This window comes from Saccopteryx bilineata, chromosome 3 (genome assembly GCF_036850765.1).
Source record: "Saccopteryx bilineata isolate mSacBil1 chromosome 3, mSacBil1_pri_phased_curated, whole genome shotgun sequence".
NCBI lineage: Eukaryota > Metazoa > Chordata > Mammalia > Chiroptera > Emballonuridae > Saccopteryx > Saccopteryx bilineata.
This window is the reverse complement of record NC_089492.1, coordinates 126,496,876-126,523,797: the sequence shown is the minus strand read 5'-3', so window position 1 is coordinate 126,523,797 and position 26,922 is coordinate 126,496,876. Positions and strand designations below refer to the sequence as shown.

Below are 26,922 nucleotides of genomic sequence, written 5' to 3'. Positions count from 1 at the left end.
ATGAAGTCAGTAAGCTAGAAGAGATAACTTGCATGCAAGTGTCACTCAGTGTCCACTACTGATCCCAAAAGGAAGAGACTACCTTGCTCTCCTATAGAAAATACTACTTTATACTTAAGCAGAAGAGAGAAAAGATTTCTTCTTGCCTAGTAACAGCTCAGCCAATAGAAGACTGCCATAATTCAGCCAATGAAAAGTCATTATAATTCCAACTTTCATTGTCTTCCAATGAACTCCTTATTTACAACAGCCCCTCGGAACATTTCTTTGTTTCTCTGGACTTGCTGGTGGTTCCTTTTTTTGTTTGTTTTTCCTTCATTTCCCAGTGAGAGGAGGGGAGATAGAGACAGACTCGTGCATGCACCCTGACTGGGGATCCACCCAGCAACTCCCATCTGAGGCTGATACTCCACCCATCTGGGGCCATGCTCCCAACCAAGCTATTTTTAGCACCTGAGGCGCAGGCTCCATGGAGCCATCCTTAGTGCTCAGGCTGATGCACTTGAACCAGTCAAGCCATGGCTGTAGTAAGGGGAGAGTGGGGTTGGGGGAAGGAGTGGAGAAGCAAATAGTCGCTTTTCCTGTGTGCCCTGACCAGGAATTGAACGCAGGACATCCACATGCCCAGCCAGTGGTCTACCACTGAGCCAACTAACCAGGGCCTAGCAATTCTTTATTCCCAAATAGACCCATTTTGCTGGAGAAATATCAGGCTATTTGTTTAAGATCAACACAAATAAACTATAAAAGTATGTAGTAAAAATTTCCCTCCCACGTTGGTCCCCGTTCACCAATAAGGTAACTATTCCTATTAGTTTATCAGTTTAGAGAGTTTTAAACAATTGTATTTCATTTACAAGCTAATACAAATATACATAAATATTTCCCTTTTTTTAAAGATTTTATTCATTTGGTGGGTGGGGAGCAGGAAGCATCAACTCCATATGTGCCTTGACCAGACAAGCCCAGGGTTTTGAACTGGCGTCCTCAGCGTTCCGGGTCAATGCTCCAATCATTGCACCACCGCCGGTCAGGCAATGTTTCCCTTTTTTATACACAATTGGCAGCATATTATAAATGCTGTTCTGAATCTTCCTTTTTCACTTAACATTTCTTTTTTTTTTTCTTTTTCTCCTCCTCCTCCTCCTCCTCCTCCTCCTCCTCCTCCTCCTCCTCCTCCTCCTTCTCCTCCTCCTCCTTCTTCTCCTCCTCCTCCTCCTTCTCCTTCTTTTTCTTATAGCCATTTTCAGGGACCTTAATAACTTTAAATGTCTTTAAGGCTTGTAACATGGCTTTACTATTGCCAGCTTTCTCCAAATCACTTAACATTTCTTAAAGATAGAAGATCCAACACATAAAGTTCTTTAATCTTTTTTTTTTACAATTTTATTTATTAATTTTACAGAAGGAGGAGGTGAGAAGTATCATCTCACAGTTGCTTCACTTCAGTTGATGACTGATTGATTGCTTTTTGTATGTGCCTTGACCAGGCAAGTCCAGGGTTTTGAACCAGCAGCCTCAGCATTCCAGGTCGACACATCTGCTGTGCCACCACAGGCCAGGCCTCAGTCTATTTTTTAAACAGCTGTAAAAATAATTTATTTTTTGAAATGTATTCCATTAGGTCATAATTAATTTAATTTTTTCTTGATAGCCATTAGTTTATTTTTAATGTTTTCCTGTTACAAAAATGCTTCACTAGGCCCTGGCCGATTGGCTCAGCGGTAGAGCGTCGGCCTGGCGTGCGGGGGACCCGGGTTCGATTCCCGGCCAGGGCACATAGGAGAAGCGCCCATTTGCTTCTCCACCCCTTCCTTCCTCTCTGTCTCTCTCTTCCCCTCCCGCAGCCAAGGTTCCATTGGAGCAAAGATGGCCCGGGCGCTGCGGATGGCTCCTTGGTCTCTGCCCCAGGCACTAGAGTGGCTCTGGTCGCAGCAGAGCGACGCCCCGGAGGGGCAGAGCATCGCCCCCTGGTGGGCAGAGCATCGCCCCTGGTGGGCGTGCCAGGTGGATCCCGGTCGGGCGCATGCGGGAGTCTGTCTCTCCCCGTTTCCAGCTTCAGAAAAATACCAAAAAAAAAAAAATGCTTCACTGAGTAGCCTTATATACTACTCATTTTGAAAGTGGGAGTATATCTGTAAGATACATTATTAGTAGAAGTACTGGGTCAAAAGGAGCCTGACCAGGCAGTGCTGCAGTGGATAGAATGTCTGCCTGGGACCCTGAGGACTCAGGTTTGAAACCCCGATATCACTGGCTTGAGCGTGAGATCATAGGCATGACCCCATGGTTGCTGGCTTGAGCGAGGGGTCACTGGCTCTGCTGGAGCACCCCCTCATCAAGGCATATATGAGAAAGCAATCAATGAACAACTAGGGTGCCACAACTATGAGTTGATGCTTCTCATCTCTCTTTCTGTCTGTCTGCCTCTTTCTGTCCCCCCCTCACTAAAAAAAGGGGGCAGAATATGCAGTGAAAAGATTAGACAAGCCAAAATTGAAGAGCATTCCCTATAAAATACCTGACTCTTCAAAACTGTCAAGATTATGGGGCCCTGGCCGGTAGGCACAGTGGTAGTAGCTTGTGGATGTCCTGGATCCAACTACCCATCAGGGCACACAGGAGAAGCGACCATCTGCTTCTCTACCCCTCTCCCTCTTGCTTCTCTCTCTCTCTCTCTCTCTCTCTCTCTCTCTCTCTTCTCCCGCAGTCATGACTTGATTGAGCAAGTTGGCTCTGAGTGCTGAGGATGGCTCCATGGCCTCTGCCTAAGGTGCTAAGTAGAGCTCTGTTGCTGAGCAATGGAGCAACACCCCAGATGAGCAGAGTATTGCCCCATAGGGGGCTTGCTGGGTGGATCCTGGTCAGGGCGCTAGCAGTCTGTCTCTGCCTCCCCTCCTCTCACTTAGTAAATAATAATAATAAATTTTAAAAAAAGTTTATAGAAAATAAGAAAATACAAATTCTTAGATCTTAGGAGAGCAAAGAGACATGATAGCTAAATGCAGTGTGATGTCTTAAATTGGTTCTTGGAACAGAAAAAAGGACAAAGACTAGAATTTAGTTAATAACATACCAGTGTTGGCATTTTAGTTTGTTTTTTTTCTATTGATTTGAGAGACAGAGAGAAAGGGGAGGGGGAGAGAAGTTGGAAGGGGAAGGGGGAGCAGCATCAACTTACTGCTTCACTTAGTTGTTCCATTTAGTTGTGCACTCATGGATTGCTTCTCCTATGTGCCCTGACCCAAGATCGAACTTGTGGCCTCAGAGCATTGGGACAATGTTTTATCCATTCAAGTAGCCACCTAGTCAAGGCCTGACTTCTTAGTTTTGACATGTCTTTATTTTGTATCTGCAACTTTTCTGAAAATGTGAAATTTTCTTTAAAAATTTACTCTTTAGAAAAGAGCATTAGTGAAAAAACGGTTGAAATCCTTATAAAGCCTGTAGTAGAGTTAATAGTATTGTACCAATGTTAAAACCTTAGTTTTTACAAATGTCCCATGGTTATTAAGATGCCAACATTTGGGAAAGCTGTGTGAAGAGTAATAATACAGGAACCCTGTTATTCTTGTAACTTTTCAAAAAAAATTTTTTTATTGAATTTAGAGAGGGAGGAGGACAGAGAGAGAGAGAGAGAGAAACACTGATTTGTAGTTCCACTTATTTATGCATTAATTTTCTGATTCTTAGATGTGCCCTGACCAAAAATCGAACTCACAACCTTGGCATATCAGGATAACGCTGAACTAGCGGGCCAAGGCTTAACTTAAGACTTTTCATATGAAAAATGGTTGTTTAGCTTAAATAAGATACTAATATTGTGAGATTCAAATGAAATGGATATGAAGCATGTATATATATACCATGACTCTGGGTGTTTTTGACAAGTCCCTGTGTAGTGCCATTAATACTGCAATTTACCTTCTTGCAATTAAAAGTACAAAACAACCATTTCCATAAAAATTTGTCTTTTTTTTTTTTTTTTTTTTTTTTTTTTTTACAGAGACAGAGAGAGTCAGAGAGAAGGATAGACAGGGACAGGCAGACAGGAATGGAGAGATGAGAAGCATCAATCATTAGTTTTTCGTTGCGCATTGTGACACCTTAGTTGTTCATTGATTGCTTTCTCATATGTGCCTTGACCACGGGCCTTCAGCAGACTGAGTAACCCCTTGCTCAAGCCAGCAACCTTGGGCTCAAGCTGGTGAGCTTTTGCTCAAACCAGATGAGCCCGCGCTCAAACTGGCGACCTCGGGGTCTCAAACCTGGGTCCTCCACATTCCAGTCCGACGCTCTATCCACTGCACCACCGCCTGGTCAGGCACAATTTGTCTATTTCTTAACTATTTTTGAAAGATTTAGATTCCTATTCTGAAAGGAAAGAATCATTCTGTCTTTGTATAACTTTAATATTTTTCTTGTTTTATTTATAGACTGCCAAGATCATGTAGGCCGGTGTGAATCTTCTTTGTGAGATATTGGTAGGAGCTTTGCCATTGACTGGCCAAGAAGGAGGATGCAGAAATGTGTCCATTGTTACTCTATGGAGTTCAAACTTCGGAAGACTTTGATTTAATCAGTAACATTTACTCTGTAAATGATTATGTCTTCACCTGTCCTCTATGATCATCACAAACTAATGAAACAGCTCTTTATGTCTTATGAATTTAGGTTACACCATTTTCTAGATGCTCTGGCAGCTGAAACAGGTAGGATTGGGCTGGGTGTTGTAAGTAAGGGTGGAAGGGAAAGTACTAACATTTCCCATTTTTCAGTTGTTGCTCAAGTTAAACATCTTGTGCATGTAAAGATTAGGTTAACTGATCTAGGTTGTTGTATCAAACATGATTGAACCTAGAGAAATGCTTTAGTTGTTACATTAGGATTTTAAAAAATATATAGAGATATGAAAGGCAATGTTTCCTCCACTTTCATTTTGTTTGAGAGCTTAAACTGATGTGTTTGAGAGTACAGTTTGAAAATAGGGGATAGCTTCTTCATGTTTCAGTTTCTGCACTAAATATCATAAGTGATTTTAACTCTGGTGTGTTTGTGTGTGTGTGTGTACTCATGCTGATGGGCTTATTGTCTTTTCTAGGGACTTGTGAAAAATGGAACCAAACTCTCTGAGGACTAAAGTCCCAGCTTTCTTATCTGATTTGGGGAAGGCCACATTGAGGGGAATCAGAAAGTGTCCCCGATGTGGCACATACAATGGAACCCGGGGACTGAGCTGTAAGAACAAAACTTGTGGAACCATATTCCGCTATGGTGCACGGAAGCAGCCTAGTGTGGAAGCTGTCAAAATCATAACAGGCTCTGATCTACAGGTCTACTCAGTGCGGCAAAGAGATCGGGGTCCCGATTACCGATGCTTTGTGGAGCTGGGTGTTTCAGAGACAACAATCCAGACAGTAGATGGGACAATCATCACTCAGCTGAGCTCTGGACGGTGTTATGTCCCCTCCTGCCTGAAAGCTGCCACCCAGAGTGTTGTGGAAAACCAATGCCAGCATATCAAGTTGGCAGTAAACTGCCAGGCAGAGGCCACCCCTCTGACTCTGAAGAGCTCAGTCCTGAATGCAATGCAGGCCTCCTCGGAAACCAAGCAAACCATCTGGCAGTTGGCCACAGAACCCACAGGTCCCCTTGTGCAGAGAATTACTAAAAACATTTTGGTGGTGAAATGTAAGGCAAGCCAGAAGCATAGTTTGGGGTACTTGCATACATCTTTTGTGCAGAAAATCAGTGCCAAAAGCTTGCCTGAGCGCCGTTTCTTCTGCTCCTGCCAGACTCTGAAATCACACAAGTTGAATGCTTCCAAGGATGAGGCAGCACAGAGATGCATTCATTTCTTTGCTTGCATCTGTGCCTTTGCCAGTGATGAGACATTGGCTCAGGAATTCTCAGACTTCCTAAATTTTGATTCCAGCGGTAGGTGGTATGGTTAACACACTCTGTTTTCTAAAATGACAATGAAAGAGTCCCACTGATGGCATTTGGAGATTGTCCTAGCAACCTTCAAAAGCAGTTGCTAGATAATTCAATAAAAAGCATTCCTTCTTTTAATCCCAGTCAGCACTTACATAAAGGTTGGTTGGTTGGTTGGTTGGTTGAAATCATGATCAAGAGACTCGGACATTTTCATTGAGACAATGAATCTAGTAAAGTTAGCTCCTTTGATTTCTTGACTCTTTCACAGATGCCCTATGTAAATAATAAAAACAACCAAAAAATCCCTTTTCTTTTGGCTTGTTTGCTTGTTTCTTATCTCTGAAAATGGGAAAAACAAGTACCTTGCTCAAAAGAAAAAGTTTATAAATCAAGTCTTTTGCTGCAGTTAACATATTTTTATCTTCTAAGTGCTTTTTATTTTCATTTCTCAATCATCTTTAGTTGGCAGTAGCTCCCAACTTTTTTTTCTAATTTATTGATTTTAGACAGAGATTTGTTGTTCCACTTATTTATGTTGGTTGATTCTTTTCTTTTTTAAGATATATTTTATTTTTTTAAATGTTATTCAGTTTTTTTAGAGAGAGAAAGAGAAAGAAAGAGAAGGGGAGGAGCAGAAAGCATCAACTCCCATATGTGCCAGGGTTTTAAACCGGTGACCTCAGCATTGCCAGGTCAAACACTTTATCCACTGCCCCACCGCAGGTCAGGCCTGTTGATTGATTCTTGTATGTTCCTTTGACTGGAGATCTAACCCGCAACCTTGGCGTATCAGGATGACACTCTAACCAACTGAGCTTCCTGGCCAGGGAAGTAGCTTCCAGCTTTTTAGTTTTATATTTCACTGTAGAGCCCTCTGTCAAGTTAATGTTGTATGAACAAAAACATGTTTTGGGCTGTTCTTTAGATTTTATTTATTTATTTTTAGAGAGAAAGAGAAGGAGAAGGGGGGGAGGAGCAGGAAGCATCAACTCCCATATGTGCCTTGACCAGGCAAACCCAGGGATTTGAACTGGCGACCTCAGCGTTCCAGGTCGATGTTTTATCCACTGCTCCACCACAGGTCTGGGCTGTCCTTTAAAGGAACTTTTTTTTATCAGATCCACAATCTTTTTTTTAAATTAAATTTATTGGTTGACATTGGTTAATAACATAAGTTTAAAGCATACAATCCTATAATACATCATCTGTATATTGCACTGTGTACTCACCACCCATATAATCTAGTCTCCTGTATATTTGACCCCCTTTACTCTCTTCATCATCCTCCCATCACTTTCCCCTCCACTAACCTTCAAACTGTTGTCCAGGGGTCCCCAAACTACAGCCCGCGGGCTGCATGCGGCCCCCTAAGGCCATTTATCTGGCCCCCACCGCACTTCCGGAAGGGGCACCTCTTTCATTGGTGGTCAGTGAGAGGAGCATGTTGACCATCTCATTAGCCAAAAGCAGGCCTATAGTTCCCATTGAAATACTGGTCAGTTTGTTGAGTTAAATTTACTTGTTCTTTATTTTAAATATTGTATTTGTTCCTTTTTTTTTTCTTTTCAGTTTCCAATATTTTTTATTGTTTGACAGGTCCATTTTGTTTTTTTACTTTAAAATAAGATATGTGCAGTGTGCATAGGGATTTGTTCATAGTTTTTTTTATAGTCTGGCCCTCCAACTGTCTGAGGAACAGTGAACTGGCCCCCTGTGTAAAAAGTTTGGGGACCCCTGCTGTTGTCTGTGTCTATAAATTCTTTTGTTTTATTGTTTCTTTCTGTTTTATATCCCACATGAGTGAAATCATATGATTTTTGTCCTTTTCCATCTGACTTATTTTGTTAAGCATGATACTCTCAAGATCTATCCGTGTTGTTGCAAATGTCATTATTTCAGTGTTTCTTATGGCTGCATAGTATTCCATCATATAGATGTACTACATATTCTTTCTCCAGTCATCTACTGAAGGACACTTAGGTTGTTTCCATGTCTTGGCCACTATAAATAATGCTGCAGTGAACATAGGGGTACATAAAGCTTTACAAATAAATGTTTTCAAATTATTTGAGTAGATATCCAGAAGAGGGATTGCTGGATCATATGGTAGCTCTGTTCTTAATTTTTTGAGTAACTTACATACTGTCTTCTGTAGTGGCTGTGCCAGTTTACATTCACACCAGCAGTATATGAAGAGTTCTTTTTTTCCACAACCTCTCCAATGGCAATCACTCCATTGTTTGGGGATTTGGATTTTTATAAATTAATTTTTCTCTTAAGTAGAGATTCATACTTCCTCTTAGATAATACTAATAATTCAAAAATCTGTATATTTTAGGTCTTAAAGAGATTATTGTGCCCCAATTGGGTTGCCATTCAGAATCAACAGTATCAGCTTGTGAGTCTACTCCATCTAAGACAAAGAAGAGGAAAAAGGATGAATTATCTGGTGAGAAGCTGTTTGGTTTGTTTGTTTGATGGTGTTATTGTTACAGATTGTTTTACATTTGTTTCATTGAATCTCAGCAATTATAAGAAACGGGTTTTTTTGTTTTGTTTTTTATGAATAAATTTTTATTAATTTTAATGGGGTGACATCAATAAATCAGGGTACATATATTCAAAGAAAACATGTCCAGGTTATCTTGTCATTCAATTATGTTGCATACCCATCACCCAAAGTCAGATTGTCCTCTGTCACCTTCTATCTAGTTTTCTTTGTGCCCCTCCCCTTCCCCCAAGAAACAGTTTTTATGGGTTCTTTTCCCTGAATACGTATTACTTTCCATTGATCTTTTTTAAATTTTTTTATTTATTCATTTTTAGAGAGGACAGAGAGAGGGAGAGAGAGAGACAGAGAGAGAGAGAAGGGGGGGGAGCTGGAAGCATCAACTCCCATATGTGCCTTGACCAGGCAAGCCCAGGGTTTCGAACCGGCGACCTCAGCATTTCCAGGTCGACGTTTTATCCACTGCGCCACCACAGGTCAGGCCCATTGATCATTATTTGACCAGTCAAGCTAGAGTTGGTTTTACTGGCTAAATATAATATCAAACCAAATTCAACTCTTATTATGGAATATGTTTGTTCATCCCTTAAACCAGTGGTCCTCAACCTTTTTTGGGCCATGGACCGGTTTAATGTCAGAAAATATTTTCATGGACCGGCCTTTAGGGTGAGACGGATAAATGTATCACGTGACCGAGACAAGCGTCAAGAGTGAGTCTTAGACAGATGTAACAGAGGGAATCTGGTCATTTTTAAAAAATAAAATATCGTTCAGACTTAAATATAAATAAAATGGATATAATGTAAGTTATTTATTCTTTCTCTGCGGACCCGTACCAAATGGCCCATGGACCGGTACTGGTCCACGGCTCAGGGGTTGGGGACCACTGCCTTAAACATTCAGACCAGTCTTACACTCTAACCTGCCTTAGGACGGGGTTATGAAGTTTTTATCCGTAGAATGTTTTTAAAAGGTTGGGAAAATAATTCATTGTATTTTCCACACTAATGTGAAAATATAGTTTATTACTTGCATTTTTCTATAAAGAGCTCAGAAAAGTAAAATGTTATATATAAAGGCTAATGCTAATTTCTTCTAGACACTGAAGTTAAATTAGAAATTGTCAAAAACTTTTTATGTTTTAGCCTCTTCAGAAGTTAGTGTAAAATCTATTTAATACTCTACAAACATATTATTAAGCACTATAATAATTTATGCTTTAGGTATACAGATGAACAGTTCACTGTTGCCTCAAGAGTCAGTGAGCAGTAATCTAAGGAAAAGTGGCCTGAAAAAGCCTGTGGTTGCTTCTTCATTAAAAAGGCAGGGTAAGTTTCCCCTCCCCAGAATAGGTTAAAAAGGTAGAAAATCATCCAAAAGAAGGTAAAAGCAATAAATCAAAAAAAAACAAAAATTGCATGGTGTCCCCCAGGGAATGCTAAGATAAACACTTGATGACACTGAGGCTAAAGTCTATCCCAGGGGTAGGGAACCTTTTTGGCTGAGAGAGCCATGAACGCCACATATTTTAAAATGTAATTCCATGAGAGCCATACAATGACCCATGTACGTTATGCATTATCCAATAAAAATTTGGTCTTGTCTCGGAGGACAGCTGTGATTGGCTCCAGCTACCCACAACCATGAACATGAGCGGTAGGAAATGAATGGTTTGTAATACATGAGAATGTTTTGTATTTTAACGTTACTATTTTTTTTTTATTAAAGATTTGTCTGCAAGCCAGATGCAGCCATCAAAAGAGCCACATCTGACTCGCAAGCCATAGGTTCCCGACCCCTGGTCTATCCTGTCACACTGGTCTCAAATCATGCTCAAAAACAAACTGTGTCTTTTATTTTTTATTTTATTTTATTTTATTTTTTTACAGGGACAGAGAGAGAGTCAGATAGAGGGATAAATAGAGACAGACAGACAGGAACGGAGAGAGATGAGAAGCATAAATCATCAGTTTTTTGTTGCAACAACATAGTTGTTCATTGATTGCTTTCTCATATGTACCATGACCGTGGGCCTTCAGCAGACTGAGTAACCCCCCGCTCGAGCCAGTGACCTTGGGTCCATGCTAGTGAGCTTTTTTGCTCAAGCCAGATGAGCCCGTGCTCAAGCTGGCTATCCTGGGGTCTCGAACCTGGGTCCTTTCGCATCCCAGTCCGACGCTCTATCCACTGTGCCACCACCTGGTCAGGCCAAACTGTGTCTTTTAAATAACAAATGCGGCCCTGGCCAGTTGGCTCAGTGATAGAGCGTTGGCCTGGCGTGCAGGAGTCCCAGGTTCGATTCCCGGCCAGGGCACACAGGAGAAGCGCCCATCTGCTTCTCCACCCCTCCCCTTCTCCTTCCTCTCTGTCTCTCTCTTCCCCTCCTGCAGCTAAGACTCCATTGGAGCAAAGTTGGCCCAGGCGCTGAGGATGGCTCCATGGCCTCTGCCTCAGGCGCTAGAATGGCTCTGGTTGCAACAGAGCAACGCCCCAGATGGGCAGAGCATCGCCCCCTGGTGGGCATGCTGGGTGGTTCCTGGTCGGGCACATGCGGGAGTCTGTCTGACTGCTTCCCTGTTTCCAGCTTCGGAAAAATACAAAAAATAATAAATAAATAACAAATGCAACAAAAATTACTGACTTTTTTGGCAGAGGTGTTTTGTAGGATTTTTCCCTCTTGTTATTTATTACTCATGTAGTTGGTACAGAAATTTAAAGTTGAAAAAGAAACATACTTTACAATTATTCAGTGATAAATAGCTGTTGAAAGACAATTAAGTCTGTTCTCCATAGTTAGTGAAGTTTAAAAACATGGTTTTATTAAAAGCAATAACATAGCTAGCATTCTGAATTTATGAAGACAGAATGACTTAATTTGAACATAATATGTTTTGTTTTGTTTTGTTTTGACAGAGACAGAGAGAGAGTCAGACAGAGTCAGACAGGATGGGAGAGAGATGAGAAGCATCAATTCTTTGTTGCAGCTCCTTAGTTGTTCAGTGATTGTTTTCTCAGATGTGCCTTGACCAGGGGGCTACAGCAAAGTGAGTGACCCCTTGCTCAATCCAGCAACCTTGGGCTTCAAGCCAGCGACCTTTGGGCTCAATCCAGCGACCATGGGGTTATGTCTATGATCCCACACTCAAGCCAGCGACCCCTTACTCAAGCTGATGAACCCGTGCTCAAGCCAATGAGCCTGCCCCCAAGCTGACAACCTCTGGGTTTTGAACCTGGGTTCTCTGCATTCCAATTCAACACTCTATCCACTGTGCCACCACCTGGCCAGGCTTAATATATATTTATATATATATATATATATATATATCATTTTGCTACTGAAAATAATTAAGCACAAACATTTGAGGAGCAACAGTTTAACTTCTTATTTTTAGCAAGAGGGACAGAGAGAGGGACAGATAGAGACAGGCAGACAGGAAGGAGATAGATGAGAAGCATCAATTCTTTGTTGCGGCACCTTAGTTGTTCATTGATTGTTTTCTCATATGCGCCTTGATGTGCGGGGGTGGGGGGGAGCTACAGCAGAGCGAGTGACCCCTTGCTCAAGCCAGCAATCTTGGGCTTCAAGCCAGCAACCTTTGGGCTCAAGCCAGTGACCATAGGGTCATGTTATGATCCCACACTGAAGCCAGTGAGCCTGCGCTCAAGCTAGATAAGCCCACATTCAAGCCCGTGACCTTGGGGTTTCGAAAATGAGTCCTCTTGGTCCCAGTCCAGTGCTCTATCCACTGCGCCACCAACTGGTCAGGCTGTTTAACTTCTTATACACTGTATAAAAATAGTTTAGTTCACCTGAACAGGTGGTGGCACAGTGGATAGAGCGTGGGGCTGGGATGCCGAGAACCCAGGTTCGAGACCCCAAGGTCACCAGCTTGAGTGCGGGCTCATCGGGTTTGAGCAAAGCTCACCAGCTTGGACCCAAGGTTGCTGGCTCGAGCAAGGGGTTACTCGGTGTGCTGAAAGCCCATGGTCAAGGCACATATGAGAAAGCAATCAATGAACAACTAAGGTGTCACAACGAAAAACTGATGATTGATGCTTCTCATTTCTCTCTGTTCCTGTCTGTCTGTCCCTGTCTATCCCTCTCTCTGACTCTCTGTCTCTGTAGGAAAAAAAAAAGTTGCTAAAGCGTTTTTTTTGTTTTTCCTAGCCTGCGGTCAGGTGTTAGATGAGGCACAAGTGACCCTATCCTTCCAAGACTGGCTGGCTAGTGTCACAGAACGCATCCATCAAACCATGCACTATCAGTTTGATGGTAAGTATTGGTCACCCAACTAGGTTGTTGCTGAAAGTGGGAGAAATTAAAGTAATTGTGCTAGTGTTCTCTATTATAATAGGAAAAGTAACTGGGCTTGACTCCAGAGTACATTGGGCCACAAAAAGTTGAAATCTAAGTGAAAGAAAGGAACAATCACATAATTAAAATGCAGGATCGCCCTGGCTGGATGGCTCAGTGGTAGAGCGTTGGCCTGGTGTGCAAGAGTCCCAGGTTCGATTCCCGGCCAGGGCACACAGGAGAAGCACCCATCTGCTTCTCCATCCCTCCCCTTCTCCTTCTTCTCTGTCTCTCTCTTCCCTTCTCGCAGCCGAGGCTCCATTGGAGCAATGTTGGTCCAGGCGCTGAGGATGGCTCTGTGGCCTCTGCCTCAGGTGCTAAAATGGCTCTGAGTGCAACAGAGCAACGCCCCAGATGGGCAGAGCATCACCCCCTGGTGGACATGCCAGGTGGATCCTGGTTGGGCACATGCAGGAGTCTGACTGACTGCCTCCCCGTTTCCAACTTCAGAAAAATACAAAAAAAAAAAAGATAAAATGCAGGATCAATAAAATGAATTTAGAAATGGAAGAGGAAAAACAGCAAATACATAAAGGTAGATAGCTTTGATCTTGGGGTGCGGTGTGTTTTGTGAGGGAGGTATCAAAGCTTTAGAAGATCATCCTAGCCCTGGCTGGGTAACTCAGTTGGTTAGAGCATCATCCTGATATGCCAAGAATGTGGGTTCAATTCCTTGTCAGGGCACAATACAAGAATCAACCAGCCCTGGCTGATTGGCTTAGTGGTAGAGCATCTGCCCAGTGTGTGGATGTCCCGGGTTCAATTCCTGGTCAAGGCACACAGGAGAATCTGCTTCTCTACCCCTTTCCTTCCCCCTTCTTCCTTTTTCTTCCTCTCCGGTAGCCGTGGCTCAGTTGGTTTGAGCGCATTAGCCCCCAGTGCTGAGGATGACTCCATGGAGTCATCATAAATAAGTGGAACATGCATAAATAAGTGGAACAACAAGTCATTGTTTTTCTCTCTCTCTCTCTCTCTCTCTCTCTCTCTCTCTCCCTCTCCCTCCCTCCCTTCCTCTCTCTTTTAAATCAATTAGTAAATAAAAATGAGATAGTTTAACTCTCAAACTTAAAATTGAAACAAGAAGGGAGAAAGTTTAGAGGAAATCTAAACATATAAGACTAAAATAGTTCTATAATATTACATAGCATGCTAAGGAAGATTGGAGAACACAGGCTTGGTATTAGTATGATAGTTCATGAAACCTCAGCAATTTCAGAGGTGGAACATCTATCCAGTCCTTGCATCCTTGATGGATAGTTTTCCAGGCTTTGTGCAGTGATGAGGAGCTCACGGCTTTCTGAGATAGATCACAACATTGTTGGACAGTGATAGCTGTGAGGAAGGTTTTCTTCATGCTAAGTGGACATGTTTGCTTATAATTCTTCTGTTGGATCTAGTACTATACTCTGGCCACATTGAATAGGTCTATTTCTGTTCCCAAAAAAAACAGTCCCTGCTATTATATACATATCTGTAGCTCTCTTTGACAGGTTTTTCCTTTTTTTTTTTCTTTTTCTTTTTCTTTTCTTTATTAATTTATTTGTTTTAGAGAGACAGGGGAAGAGAGAGAGAGAAAGGCAGGAGGAGGAGCAGAAAGCATCAACTCCCATGTGTGCCTTGATCAGCAAGCCCAAGGTTTCCAACTGGCAACAGTATTCCAGGTCAACACTAGCCACTGCACCACCACAGGTCTTTTCTTTTCCAAGTGTTACATCTTAGGTCTTGAAACTCTCCTTCTAGCAGATCCTATCATTTTGATGTTCTTTGCTGATTATGTTGCAGTTTATGACTATCATTTTAAAAATAAAGTACTCCCCCCCAAATAAAAATAAAGTACCCTAAGCTGAATAGTAGTTAAAGTACCCTAAACTGAATAGTAGTAGTCTGATGGCAGAAACTCAGTGAAAGAAGATGAGTGTTGGAGGATTAGAACAGTATGACTTTATGGTGAGGAAAGGGACAAGAATAGAGAGCTTGAAATACATTATTAGTTTTATTTTTATTCAGAAAAAATAAAACTTTAGAAGTTACTTTTTAGAAAATAAAAGAAGCTAAGGAGGGTTAAAGAGAATGTTTTTCTTTTTTTTGAAGTTTTTATTTATTGTTTGCAACGAACCCACATTCCAAAACAGAAAATAGAACATTGGCAATAATGTCAGCTATACATTGTGGTCCTTTTCCATCCTTTTCCTCTACCACCCCCTCTCACCAGCTCCATTACCATCACCTTTGTCCAAGTCACCTTGAGTCTGTTTCTTTCATGAAGGCTTTTCAAGATTATTTTGTAAACATAAGCTCTAGCATCACATCAGCTAAGTTCTGGTGACTTAGCACTTCTTTTAGAGCTGTTATGATTTCAATATGTAGCCCATAATCTAATTTTAAGATGAAAGGTTTTAAAATTCTTTTGTGAGGTGACTTTTCTAAACTGCCCAGATATTAATATTTTAGTAACTCAAAAGCAGTGACAGGCCCTGGCCGGTTGGCTCAGTGGTAGAGGGTCGGCCTGGCGTGCAGGAGTCCTGGGTTCGATTCCCAGCCACTAATAGAGAAAAACGTTTAGCATTTTGTTTTGGACATGATAACTTAGGGAAGCTTTGAGCCATTTAAACGCAAATATGAAATAGTCAGTTGAATATCCTCAGAATAGAGGTCAACATAATAAAGAAAATGTTGATATTTAAGTTATTATAAATGATATTCACAAACACCCATCTGCTTCTCCACCCCTCCCCCTCTCCTACCTCTCTGTCTCTCTCTTCCCCTCCTGCAGCCAAAGCTTCATTGGAGCAAAGTTTGCCCAGGGCGTTGAGGATGGCTCTGTGGCCTCTGCCTCAGGCGCTAGAATGGCTCCGATTGCGGCAGAGCGACGCCCCAAGATGGGCAGAGCATCGCCCCCTGGTGGGCATGCCGGGTGGAACCCGGTTGGGCACATGAGGGAGTCTGACTGCCTCCCCGTTTCCAACTTTGGAAAAATACAAAAAAAAAAAAAAGCAGTGACAGTTTTGTCATTAACATTCTGTATTCAATAACGTAGGCAAAATCAATAGAAAGAATGTAAAGTCTTTCTCTGTATAACTCTAGAAGACCTTTTATTTTAATTTTCCTTGGCTTGACCTTTGTTTCAAAAAGACTTTAAGAGTCTTTCTTTAAGAGACATTCTTTAAGTTGTATGTTTATCCACATGGTTTGGAATATTTTCCCTCTGCTAAGGCTAGGCAGCCCCTTGGACAGTGTTTTGTAGAGCAGTAGTCCCCAACCTTTTTTGGGCCACAGATCGGTTTAATGTCAGGCAATATTTTCACGGACTGGCCTTTAGAGTGGGATGGATAAATGTATCATGTGACCGAGACAAGCATCTAGAGTGAGTCTTAGACGGATGTAACAGGGAATCTGGTCATTTTTTAACAATAAAACATTGTTCAGACTTAAATATAAATAAAACAGAAATAATATAAGTTATTTATTCTTTCTCTGTGGACTGGTACCAAATGACCCACGGACCGGTACTGGTCTGTGGCCCAGGGGTTGGGGACCACTGTTGTAGAGGACTCTTTCGACCCCTCCCTTGAACACTCAGTTGACTTTTGTTCACCTAATGTTTTATAAATTTCTTTAAAAGGTATGTTAAGTATTTTTAAACATTTTACCTCTCTTGAGATCGTATTCAGAGAGAGAGACTGTTGTTTATTGGATAAAGATTGTCCTAATTTTGTATTCTAATTTGACATTCACGGTCCTGACTAGCTGAGAGAGACAGCATGTCACTATTTTGTTTAGACATGAATGCATATAGCAAGTGCCTGGGGAGAGTCAGGAGTGAATTAAGTTTGCCTTCTTAACTCAGCTTCATTGTTCTCATCTCATTTCATACACTCTTTCAAGGAAGTCTGTGCTGTGCTGGTGTTTCTAAAATTGGGGATTTGGAAAGTTATTCTTGGTGGATGACAAGGGTCTGCTATATTTTTTGTGGTTCAAAGGAATCAAGAGTAGGGCTGCTGACAGTGCTTGGCTCATCAATATCAATCAAAGCCTTCTTTTTGCCTCTGTAGAAAGAAATCTGTCCTTCAATTCCATTTCTTCTACCTCTTTCTCTATATCAGGAAGTCCACTGAGTTTCTTTATTTTTTCCTGTATATGAGTTTCTTAAATGAGTTCCTTTTTTTTTTTAACTTTGAAATAGTTTTATTGGCTCATAAGACCTTTGCATATTAAAAAAATTCCCAAAGCACTATGCAGTATTAAATCACTATTACATTTTTTACCAATTAAAACTACCCAGAATATACATTTTTTAAAGAAAAAAAATCCTACAGAACTGAATTCTGAAATGACATTATGACTTAAATACTATGACAAAATAGATAATTCCTTACAACATCAATTCATTGCACAAAGCTGCCAGATGCTTCATAAGCATAACCATTGCAGAGTACAAATGAACACAATTTCAACAGTACACATTTAGTTGAAGTAATTGTGCATCCACCTAAGTTACTCTCAAATTTCTGGCAAGAAAAGTTGGTCTGGGCCCTGGCCAGTTGGCTCAGCAGTGGAGCATTGGCCCCACGTGTGGAAGTCCCGAATTCAATTTCTGGTCAGGGCACACAAAAGAAGCGACCATCTACTTCGCCACCCCTCCCCCCCCCCCTTTCTCTTCTTCTCCTGCAGCCATGGCTCAGATGACTTGAGCAAGTTGGCCCTACATGATCAATGAGGATATCTCCATAGCCTCACCTCAAGTGCTAAAATAGCTTGGTTGCTGAGCAACAGAGTAGCAACCCCAGATGGCAGAGCATTGCCCACTAGGGGGCTTGCTGGGTGGATCCCAGTTGGAGTGCATACAGGAACCTTTCTGTCTGCTTTCCCACCTCTCACTTAATTTATAAAAAAAAAAAAAGTTGGTTTGTTTTAACTGAGTTTCTTCTTCTTTTTTTGTAAAGGCAAACCAGAGCCACTGGTATTCCACATTCCTCAGTCCTTCTTTGATGCCCTGCAACAGAGAATATCTATAGGAAGCACAAAAAAACGGCTACCCAATTCCACTACAGGTATGGGATTTTTTCATCAGGAGTAGCAGCAAATGTCTTGACCTTAGAGAATTATGTTTGAAAAAATAGTGTGGAATTTTCAGGATTAGGACTTCTAGCCACAGTCTGAGAGCATAAAGCAGGGCTCCCCAAACTACAGCCCGCGGGCCGCATGCAGCCCCCTGAGGCCGTTTATCCAGCCCCTGCCACACTTCCAGAAGGGGCACCTCTTTCATTGGTGGTCAGTGAGAGGAGCATAGTTCCCACTGAAATACTGGTCAGTTTATTGATTAAATTTACTTGTTCTTTATTTTAAATATTGTATTTGTTCCCGTTTTGGTTTTTTACTTTAAAATAAGACATGTGCAGTGTGCATAGGGATTTGTTCATAGTTTTTTTTATAGTCCGGCCCTCCAATGGTCTGAGGGACAGTGAATTGGCCCCCTGTGTAAAAAGTTTGGGGACCCCTGGCATAAAGCCTTAGCCAGTCAGCTCTTGGGATAATGATCATACTTTTCAGTTATCCCATACTGACTCCGGTGCAAGTTAATGGAACAATTCAGAAAGTGCAGACTTGGTAAAAGAACAACAATGAAATGCAATGCAGATGCCCACCAAGAAGTTTGATATTTTCTAGATATGAATCAATTTCAACAAAAGCATTGTGAGCTCCAATTGTTATCTGGGCTGGCTTTTTGGAAGCATATTATAGTATGTATCAATAACTAACTTAGATTTTGTGATTTCCAATTTTTGATAAAGGAAATTTTTTGTTTGTTTGTTTTATTAAGTGGGGCAGAGAGACAGAGTCCCACATGTGCCCTGATGGGGATCCACCCAGCAAGCCCCTTTCTGGGCAATACTCTGCCCATCTTTGGCCATTGCTCCATTGCTCAGCAACCAAGCTATTTTAATGCCTGAGGCAAGGCCATGGAACCATCCTCATCACCCAGGACCAACTTGCTCTAACTAGTCGAGCCATGGCTGTAGGAGCAAGAGAGAGAGAGGGAGAAAAGGGGGAGGGAGAGGTGTAGAGAAGCAGATGGTCGCTTCTCCTATGTGCCCTGACCAGGAATTGAACCTGGAACTTCCACACACCTGGCCAATATTCTACCACTGAGCCAACCGGCCAAGGCCGAAGATTTTATTTTTATAGTAATTCTTAGGCTTGGAACACTTTATTATTACTTTAATTTGGTACTTATTTCTTGGTTTTATATAACATCTTTCTACTAGACATCTCAACATACTTATTGGGGAGTATAAGGAAATAAGAGAAAAAAAAGGAGGAAGAAAGGATTTCTCGGTGACAAGAGTAACTACAGTTAGAAATCCATGCTATTTCTTCGGCAAATTGTTATTTGGTGATATAATATGGGCTGTGGGACTGTGTAAGGTTTAATTCTGGTTTTGAATAATGCAAGCTGAGGCCCTGGCCAGTTGGCTCAGTGGTAGAGCATCGGCCTGGCGTGCAGGAGTCCCGGGTTCGATTCCTGGCCAGGGCACACAGGAGAAGCACCCATCTGCTTCTCCACCCCTCCCTCTCTCCTTCCTCTCTGTCTCTCTCTTCCCCTCCTGCAGCCAAGGCTCCATTGGAGCAAAGTTTGCCCGGGCGCTGAGGATGGCTCTGTGGCCTCTGCCTCAGGCGCTAAAATAGCTCTGATTGCGGCAGAGTGACGCTCCAGATAGGCAGAGCATCGCCCCCGGGTGGGCATGCCGGGTGGATCTCGGTCTGGCACATGCAGGAGTCTGTCTGACTGCCTCCCCGGTTCCAGCTTCAGAAAAATACACACACACACAAAAAGAATAATGCAAGCTGTTAATTACTGTTTAGGGCCATGAAAATCTTTGTATTCACAGCTTATCTACCTAATTTTTGAAGCAGTGTTGATTCTTCTGGGTTTTTTTTTTTTGTGACAGAGACAGAGAAAAGGACAGACAGGGACAGACAGACAGGAAGAGAGAGATGAGAAGCATCAATTTTTCATTGTGGCACCTTAGTTGTTCATTGATTGCTTTCTAATATGTGCCTTGACCAGAGGGCTACAGCATTCTAAGTGACCCCTTGCTCAAGCCAGCGACCTTGGCCTCAAGCTGGCGAGCCTTGCTCAGACCAGATGAGCCCATGCTCAAGCTGGTGACCTCGAGGTTTCAAACCTGGTCCTCTGTATCCCAGTCCGACACTCTATCCACTGCGCCACCACCTGGTCAGGCTCATTGTGGCTCCTTAGTTGTTCATTGATTGCTTTCTCATACATGCCTTAACCAGGGAGTTACAGCAGAACAAGTGACCCCTTGCTCAAGTCAGCGACCATGGGGTGGTGTCTATGATCCCACACTTAAGCCAATGACCCCTTACTCAAGCTGGTGAGCCCATGCTCAAGCCAGATGAGCTCACGCTCAAGCCAGTGACCTCAGGGTTTCATACCTGGGACCTCTGCATCCTAGTCTAACTCTATCCACTGCGCCACTGCCTGGTCAGGCTCTTTCTTCTAGTTTAAACTTTTGGTCTAGTACATTAATTTTAATCCATCCCTTAGCTAGTTTTGCGGACTTTTGGTGGAACCCCTTTATAATCCTGCAGGCTTGGTAATGGATTGGCAACCAAATTAGCAGGCTTAAACTCCATGTAATTATTTTAAGGACTATGATTTGACCTCTGATATATCTAAAGTTGCAAGAGATTATAAGAAGCATTTTTAATGGACTCCTGTGCATGTAACTTTACCAAACAAAGAAACAAATTTCTAAGGAACTAGAAATAAATAGCATCTCAAAGAAGCATCAGAGACTTTATGCAACAGAAATTCTAGATATATCATATTAATGTCAAACCCTACTATATATTTGCCTCTAGATTTTCTTTTATAAAAATGCTGAGATTCACCCTGGCCAGATGGCTCGGTTGGCTGGAGTGTTGTCCCGAAGCACAGAGGTTGCCAGTTCAATCCCCAGTCAGAACACATACAGGAACAGATCTATGTTCCTGTCTCTCTCTCCCTGCCTTTCTCTCTTTCTCTCTCTCAAATCAATAAATTAAAAAAAGAATCCCACTCCTGTGCCCCTTTCTCTCTCTCTCTTCTCTCCATAATCAATAAATAAAAATTTAAAAATAAAAAAGTTTATAAAAATGCCTGACCTGTGCTGGCACAGTAGATAAAGCGTTGACCTGGAATGCTGAGGTTGCTGGTTCGAAACCCCGGGCTTGCCTGGTCAAGACACATTCAAAAAGCAACTATGCCTGACCAGGCGGTGGCGCAGTAGATAGAGCATTGGACTGGGATGTGGAAGGACCCAGGTTCGAGACCCTGAGGTTGCCAGCTTGAGCCCGGGCTCATCTGGCTTGAGTAAAAGCTCACCAGCTTGGACCCAGGGTCCTTGGCTCCAGCAAGGGGTTACTCAGTCTGCTGGTCAAGGCACATATGAGAAAACAATCAATGAACAACTAAGAAGTCGCAACGCGCAACGAAAAACTAATGATTGATGCTTCTCATCTCTCTCCGTTCCTGTCTATCTGTCCCTGTCTATCCCTCTGACTCTCTCTCTGTCTCTGTAAAAAAAAAAAAAAAAAAAAGCAACTACTACAAGTAGGAGCTTATCACTCCGAGCCCCCCCTTTCTATTTCCTTTATCCATAATCAATAAATAAAATTTTAAAAATAGTTTAAATATAAGATTCTATAAGGCAAGAATAGCACTGCACTGAAGTATCTAGAAAGACACTGGGTAAGAAATAGTGTAAGAGAATGTTATTTTCTTGGTAGGCTAATTTTGTTCCCTTTTTACATTGAAGCTTTTGTTCGAAAAGATGCCTTGCCGTTGGGAACCTTTTCCAAGTATACCTGGCATATCACCAATATCCTGCAAGTTAAACAAATCTTAGATACTCCCGAGGTAAGAGTTTATTTCTACAGTAGTGGGAAGGAAGAGAGGGAAGCAAGTGCAGAAAGTATGTATGTACTAGTTCCTTAAGTTACAGACAACAAAAACAATTCTTTTTTTTTTTTGTATTAAGAGATTATTCAGCCCTGGCTGGTGATGCAGTAGATAATGTCATCCTGGGGCGCTGAGGTTGCCAGTTTGATCCTGGGGTTGCTGGCTCTGTCCTGGGGTCACCAGCTCAGTCCTGAGGATGCCACCTCAACCGCAAGATCTCCAGTTCGAGCCGGGTCAGGGTACAGTAAGGGCACCTATGAGAAGCAGTCAGTGGATGCACAACTAAATGGAACAATGAGTTGATGCTTCTCTCTCTCTCTCTCTCTCTGTTCCCCCCTTCCTTTCTCTCAAATCAATGGGGGGAAAAGAGATTTTTTTAAAGTACTTTAAAAAATTTTTTTTAAAGATTTTACTTACTCATTTTAGAGAGGAGAGAGAGAAAGAGAGAGAAGGGAGGGGGAGGAGCAGGAAGCATCAATTCGCATATGTGCCTTGACCAGGCAAGCCCAGGGTTTTGAACCAGCGACCTCAACATTCCAGGTCTATGCTTTATCCACTGCACCACCACAGGTCAGGCCAAAAAAAAAGAGATTATTCAGATATTTATGGCTGTATAGTGCTGACTGATTTTAATGGGTATTACCTCAAGCTTGAAAAAGTATCTTAAATTGGCATATTCTTTTTTTTTTTTTTTGCTTGATAAATTGGCATATTCTTTTAAGAAATTGGAGTATTTTTCTTTGCCTTTGGGATCAGAAAACAGGAATGATTTTTTTTGTAAATCAAATAATCTATTAGCTGTGGTGAGCTCTAGATTAACTGGCAGGCAGCTAAAAATATATATAAATAATTTGAGATTATATACTATTTGTGAAATTAGTGGACCCAGCAAAATTAAACACACCTCCCCAAATGACCCTTAGTTTTTGTTCTTTTTCACAGAGAAATATTAGATATTTTTGAACATTTATTTTATTTTTTTTAATTTTTATTTATTTATTTATTTTTTTACAGAGACAGAGAGAGAGTCAGAGAGAGGGATAGACAGGGACAGACAGACAGGAACGGAGAGAGTTGAGAAGCATCAATCATTAGTTTTTCATTGTGCGTTGCAACACCTTAGTTGTTCATTAATTGCTTTCTCATATGTGCCTTGACCACGGGCTTTCAGCAGACCGAGTAACCCCTTGCTGGAGCCAGCGACCTTGGGTTCAAGCTGGTGGGCTTTTGCTCAAACCAGATGAGCTCGCGCTCAAGCTGGCGACCTCGGGGTCTCGAACCTGGGTCCTCCGCATCCCAGTCCGACGCTCTTATCCACTGCGCCACCGCCTGGTCAGGCTGAACATTTATTTTTTAAGAAAACCCTGAAAATTTGAGGATTTCCCCTTTTTACAATAATGGGAAAAGTGTACAATAGTGTAGAATATCAGTATAATGTGATGTGATGCATTTAGAGTAACTGGTCAAACGGAGGTAGAAAGAGACTTTGCATGGAGCATAAGGGGCATGATGTGTGTAGAGGGTGTTACATTGAATGGGACACTTGAAACCATGTCAACACAATAAATTAAAAATATAATTTTTTTTTTAATGTCAAAAAACAATTGGAGAGTAGCTGAATTTTGCCTTGGCCTGATAGCTTGGTTTGTTAGAATGTTATCCCAATATGCAAGGGTTGTGGGTTCGATCCCCAGTCAGAGCACATACAGGAGCAGATCGATGTTTCTGTCTTCCTCTCTCTCCCTTCCTTTATCTATAAAATCAGTCAGTAATTTTTTTTAAAAAAATAAATATTCAAAAAAAGAGTACCTTAATTTCAGGGCATTGTTATGTTCAGAAGAAGAATAAATTGTTTGGTAGCTATAGAACTTGTGAACCCTGGAGAACTATATAAGCACTAAAGACATTTGAGGAACTTTCTTAAATGCAGGATATTACAGAGGCAGCTTCTAGCCTGGAACAGTGGTATTTAGGGAGGCAATGAGCAACCCAGACCAAAAGCAAGTGAGGAAAGAAAGCTAATAATCTTTGCGCTTCTGTCTGTTGGGCGTTATTTACCTGTATCACCTCATTCATGTATTTTGCAGATGAGAAACAGGCTTTGAGAAGTTCATCCTGCTGTTTAGTGGCAAAGACAAAAGTTCAGTTCAAGTTCTGTCTGGCTCAGTCCCAAGGATGGTGTGAAGCACACAGGATGGTGAGGTCAGCTGTAGGTGTTATCAATAGAGATTTTAGGAGAATGGTCTAGCACAGAAATTGGGGAAGGAAAAAAAAATTATAGAGCAGGTCTGTGCCAGATGTGGTCATATAGCCATGAGGATGTTCAGTTCACTATGGTTTGGCTGGGGTTCAAATTAAAGTTATAGAGAATAAAGGAAAGCCAGGTCATGAATGGTGTAAGAAAGAAAAGGCAGATTTTGTTGACAGAATTTACTTGAAAATACAAGGGGAAAAAATACAAGGGAAGTTTTAATTAATTTGAATGTGCTTAATAAGGAGAAATGAATACTACACATAAAGTATCTGTTCTCCTCCAAGTGTTTGTCTACTTAGAAAGTTTTTCTTTCTCTCCTTTGTCTTGGTATTGCCTCCTTGTCCAGATGCCCTTGGAAATTACCCGTAGTTTTATCCAGAACCGGGATGGGACTTATGAGCTGTTTAAATGTCCTAAAGTGGAAGTGGAAAGCATAGCAGAAACCTATGGTCGTATGGAAAAGCAACCAGTGCTACGACCCTTGGAACTAAAAACGTTTCTCAAAGTTGGTAAGGATTGGTTTCAATAGTGCATCTCCCTGTAAAGGTCAACTTAGGTGTACTACATTGTCGTAGACTTTGGATCTTGACCTTAAACAAAAAAGGCACATTTATTCATCTTGTAAAGGTAATCATGGGATAAGGTATTTTGTTTCATTTGGGACAGGGCTTTAAAAATTAAATTATAGAAATAATACTTGTTCATTATAGAGAAATCATGGATTTTATAAAGAAGAAAAATAAAAACTACTGTACTCCCACTCACCATAGACAACATCACCATGAAAATAATATGTCCACTTCCAAAACTCTTTTCTGTGTGTGAAGAGTTTCTAAAACATGGGATCATATCTCAGCTGCCTTTCCACTTAAAAATATATAATTAACAGTTCTCCATGTCTGTCTTTATTTTTATTTTTCACTATTTTTATTGTTCTAAAACATACATAACAAAATTTACCATTTTAACTATTTTCAAGTTCTCTGACATTAAGTACATTCACATTTTTTGTGCAACCATCACCACCATTCATCTCCAGAAGTTTTTCATCTTTTGCAACTGAAACTGTACCCATTAAACACTAACTCCCCACTCTGCCTGCTCGTAGCCCTTGGCAACCACCATTCTCCTCTCTGTCTCTTTGAATTTGAATATTCTAGGTTTTTCCATGTTGTAGCAGGTGAGACAGAACAGAGAGAGAGAAATACAGAAAGAGGGACAGACAGACAGGAAGAGAGAGAGAGATGAGAAGCATCAATTCTTTGTTGTGGCATCTGAGTTGTTTATTGATTGCTTTCTAATATATGCCTTGACCAAGGGGCTGCAGCAAAGTAAGTGACCCCTTGCTCGAACCAGCGACCTTGGGCTCCAAGCCAGCAACCTTGGGCTTCAAGCGAGCAACCTCTGGGCTCAAGCTAGCGACCATGGGGTCATGTCTATGATCCCACGCTCAAGCCTGTGAACCCACGCTCAAGCTGGTGAGCCTGTGCTCAAGCGGATGAGCCTACACTCTAGCTGGCGGCCTTGGGGTTTTGAACCTGGGTCCTCTGCATCCCAGTCCGACATTCTATCCTCTGTGCTACCACTTGGTAAGGCTGTTTTGTCACCTTTTAAATTTGTATTATCCTCAGTATTAATGAGAACAAACTTTCATATTAGTCTTTTGTATATGATAAATTGCTTTTTGCCTTTTTTTTTGCTTTTTGTATTTTTAATAAAATTTAATTTTATTTTTATATTAAGTAAAGTATTTTATGGTATATAAATACTGAGATCTTTGTATAATAATTTAATAATAATGATGACGGTAACAAGTGGCACTGATGAGCACCTACTGTGCCAAGTATTATCTTAGTGATTTACAATGCATTAATTAATTTAATGTTCATCATCTCACTGAGAGGTAGATTCTGTGATCCCTAGTTACGGATGAGTAAACTGAGAAGATAAGTTTAGTCTTTCTGCTTAGTTATACAACTAGTAAGTGGTAGAGCTAGGCTTCAATTCCAGGCAGTTTTGGACTTCAAAGCCTGTACTTCTAACCTCTAGTACTTCTTCTTCCACTGATTAGACTATAAGCTCTTCCTTGGCAGTGAACTATGTCACTTTTGTTCATCACTGTACCCCAAGATAACATTGTGCCTGGCTGATAATAGGCACTCAATAAAGACTTGTTGGCCTGACCTGTGGTGGCGCAATGGGTAAAGCGTCGACCTGGAAATGCTGAGGTTGCCGGTTCAAAACCCTGGGCTTGCCTGGTCAAGGCACATATGGGAGTTGATGCTTCCTGCTCCTCCCTTCTCTCTCTCTCTCTCTCTCTCCTGTTTAAAATGAATAAATAAAGTCTTAAAAAAAGAAGACTTGTTGAATGAAGAATGAATGAATGAATGGCAGCCACAATTTTAATTACCTTAGCATTACCATGTGTCTCATTCATTTCTCTAATTGTGTACTTATTCTTTTAGAAGTTTAGAATTTATAATTATTTTGTCAAATTCTTGTATTTCTAGAATAAATCCTAGTTGGTATTTTTTTCTTTTGAGATACATATATATTCTATTTGCTATTTTGGGTTTTTTTTGGGGGGGAGGTTGTTTTATTTTTTTAAAGATTTTATTTATTGATTTTACAGAGAGAGGGATGGATGAGAAGTAGTTTCTTCACTCTAGATATTCATTGGTTGCTTGTGGTATGTGCCTTGACCGGGCAAGCCCAGGGTTTCGAACCAGTAACCTCAGCATTCCAGGTCAATGCTTTATCCACTGCGCCATCACAAGTCAGGCTATTTGCTATTTTGTTTTGAGAGGCAGGAAGGGAGAAGAGAGATGAGAAGCATCAACTCATAGTTGCTTCACTTTTGTTGTTCTTTGCCTCTCATACATGTCCTGACCAAGGGGCTCAAG

The 26,922-nt window shown here is 41.4% G+C and overlaps 1 protein-coding gene and 1 pseudogene across 3 annotated transcripts in view; one reads left to right on the top strand and one right to left on the bottom strand.

The window, feature by feature from the left end:
* The window catches only part of C3H2orf42 (chromosome 3 C2orf42 homolog), a 170,856-nt gene that overhangs the window by 11,314 nt on the left and 132,620 nt on the right, over window positions 1-26,922 (top strand). For 2 of the 3 annotated variants that reach the window (XM_066267324.1, XM_066267325.1), the window contains exons 2-9: window positions 4,437-4,712; window positions 5,102-5,937; window positions 8,276-8,386; window positions 9,670-9,774; window positions 12,615-12,719; window positions 17,744-17,851; window positions 21,623-21,723; window positions 24,366-24,528. In XM_066267324.1, coding sequence (XP_066123421.1) covers window positions 5,115-5,937; window positions 8,276-8,386; window positions 9,670-9,774; window positions 12,615-12,719; window positions 17,744-17,851; window positions 21,623-21,723; window positions 24,366-24,528 — 1,516 coding nt within the window. In that variant the 5' untranslated portion in view covers window positions 4,437-4,712; window positions 5,102-5,114. The remainder of the gene's footprint in view (window positions 1-4,436; window positions 4,713-5,101; window positions 5,938-8,275; window positions 8,387-9,669; window positions 9,775-12,614; window positions 12,720-17,743; window positions 17,852-21,622; window positions 21,724-24,365; window positions 24,529-26,922) is intronic. The other variant, XM_066267326.1, reaches the window with a different exon arrangement.
* Window positions 1,233-1,354, bottom strand: LOC136332410 (small nucleolar RNA SNORA33; annotated as a pseudogene).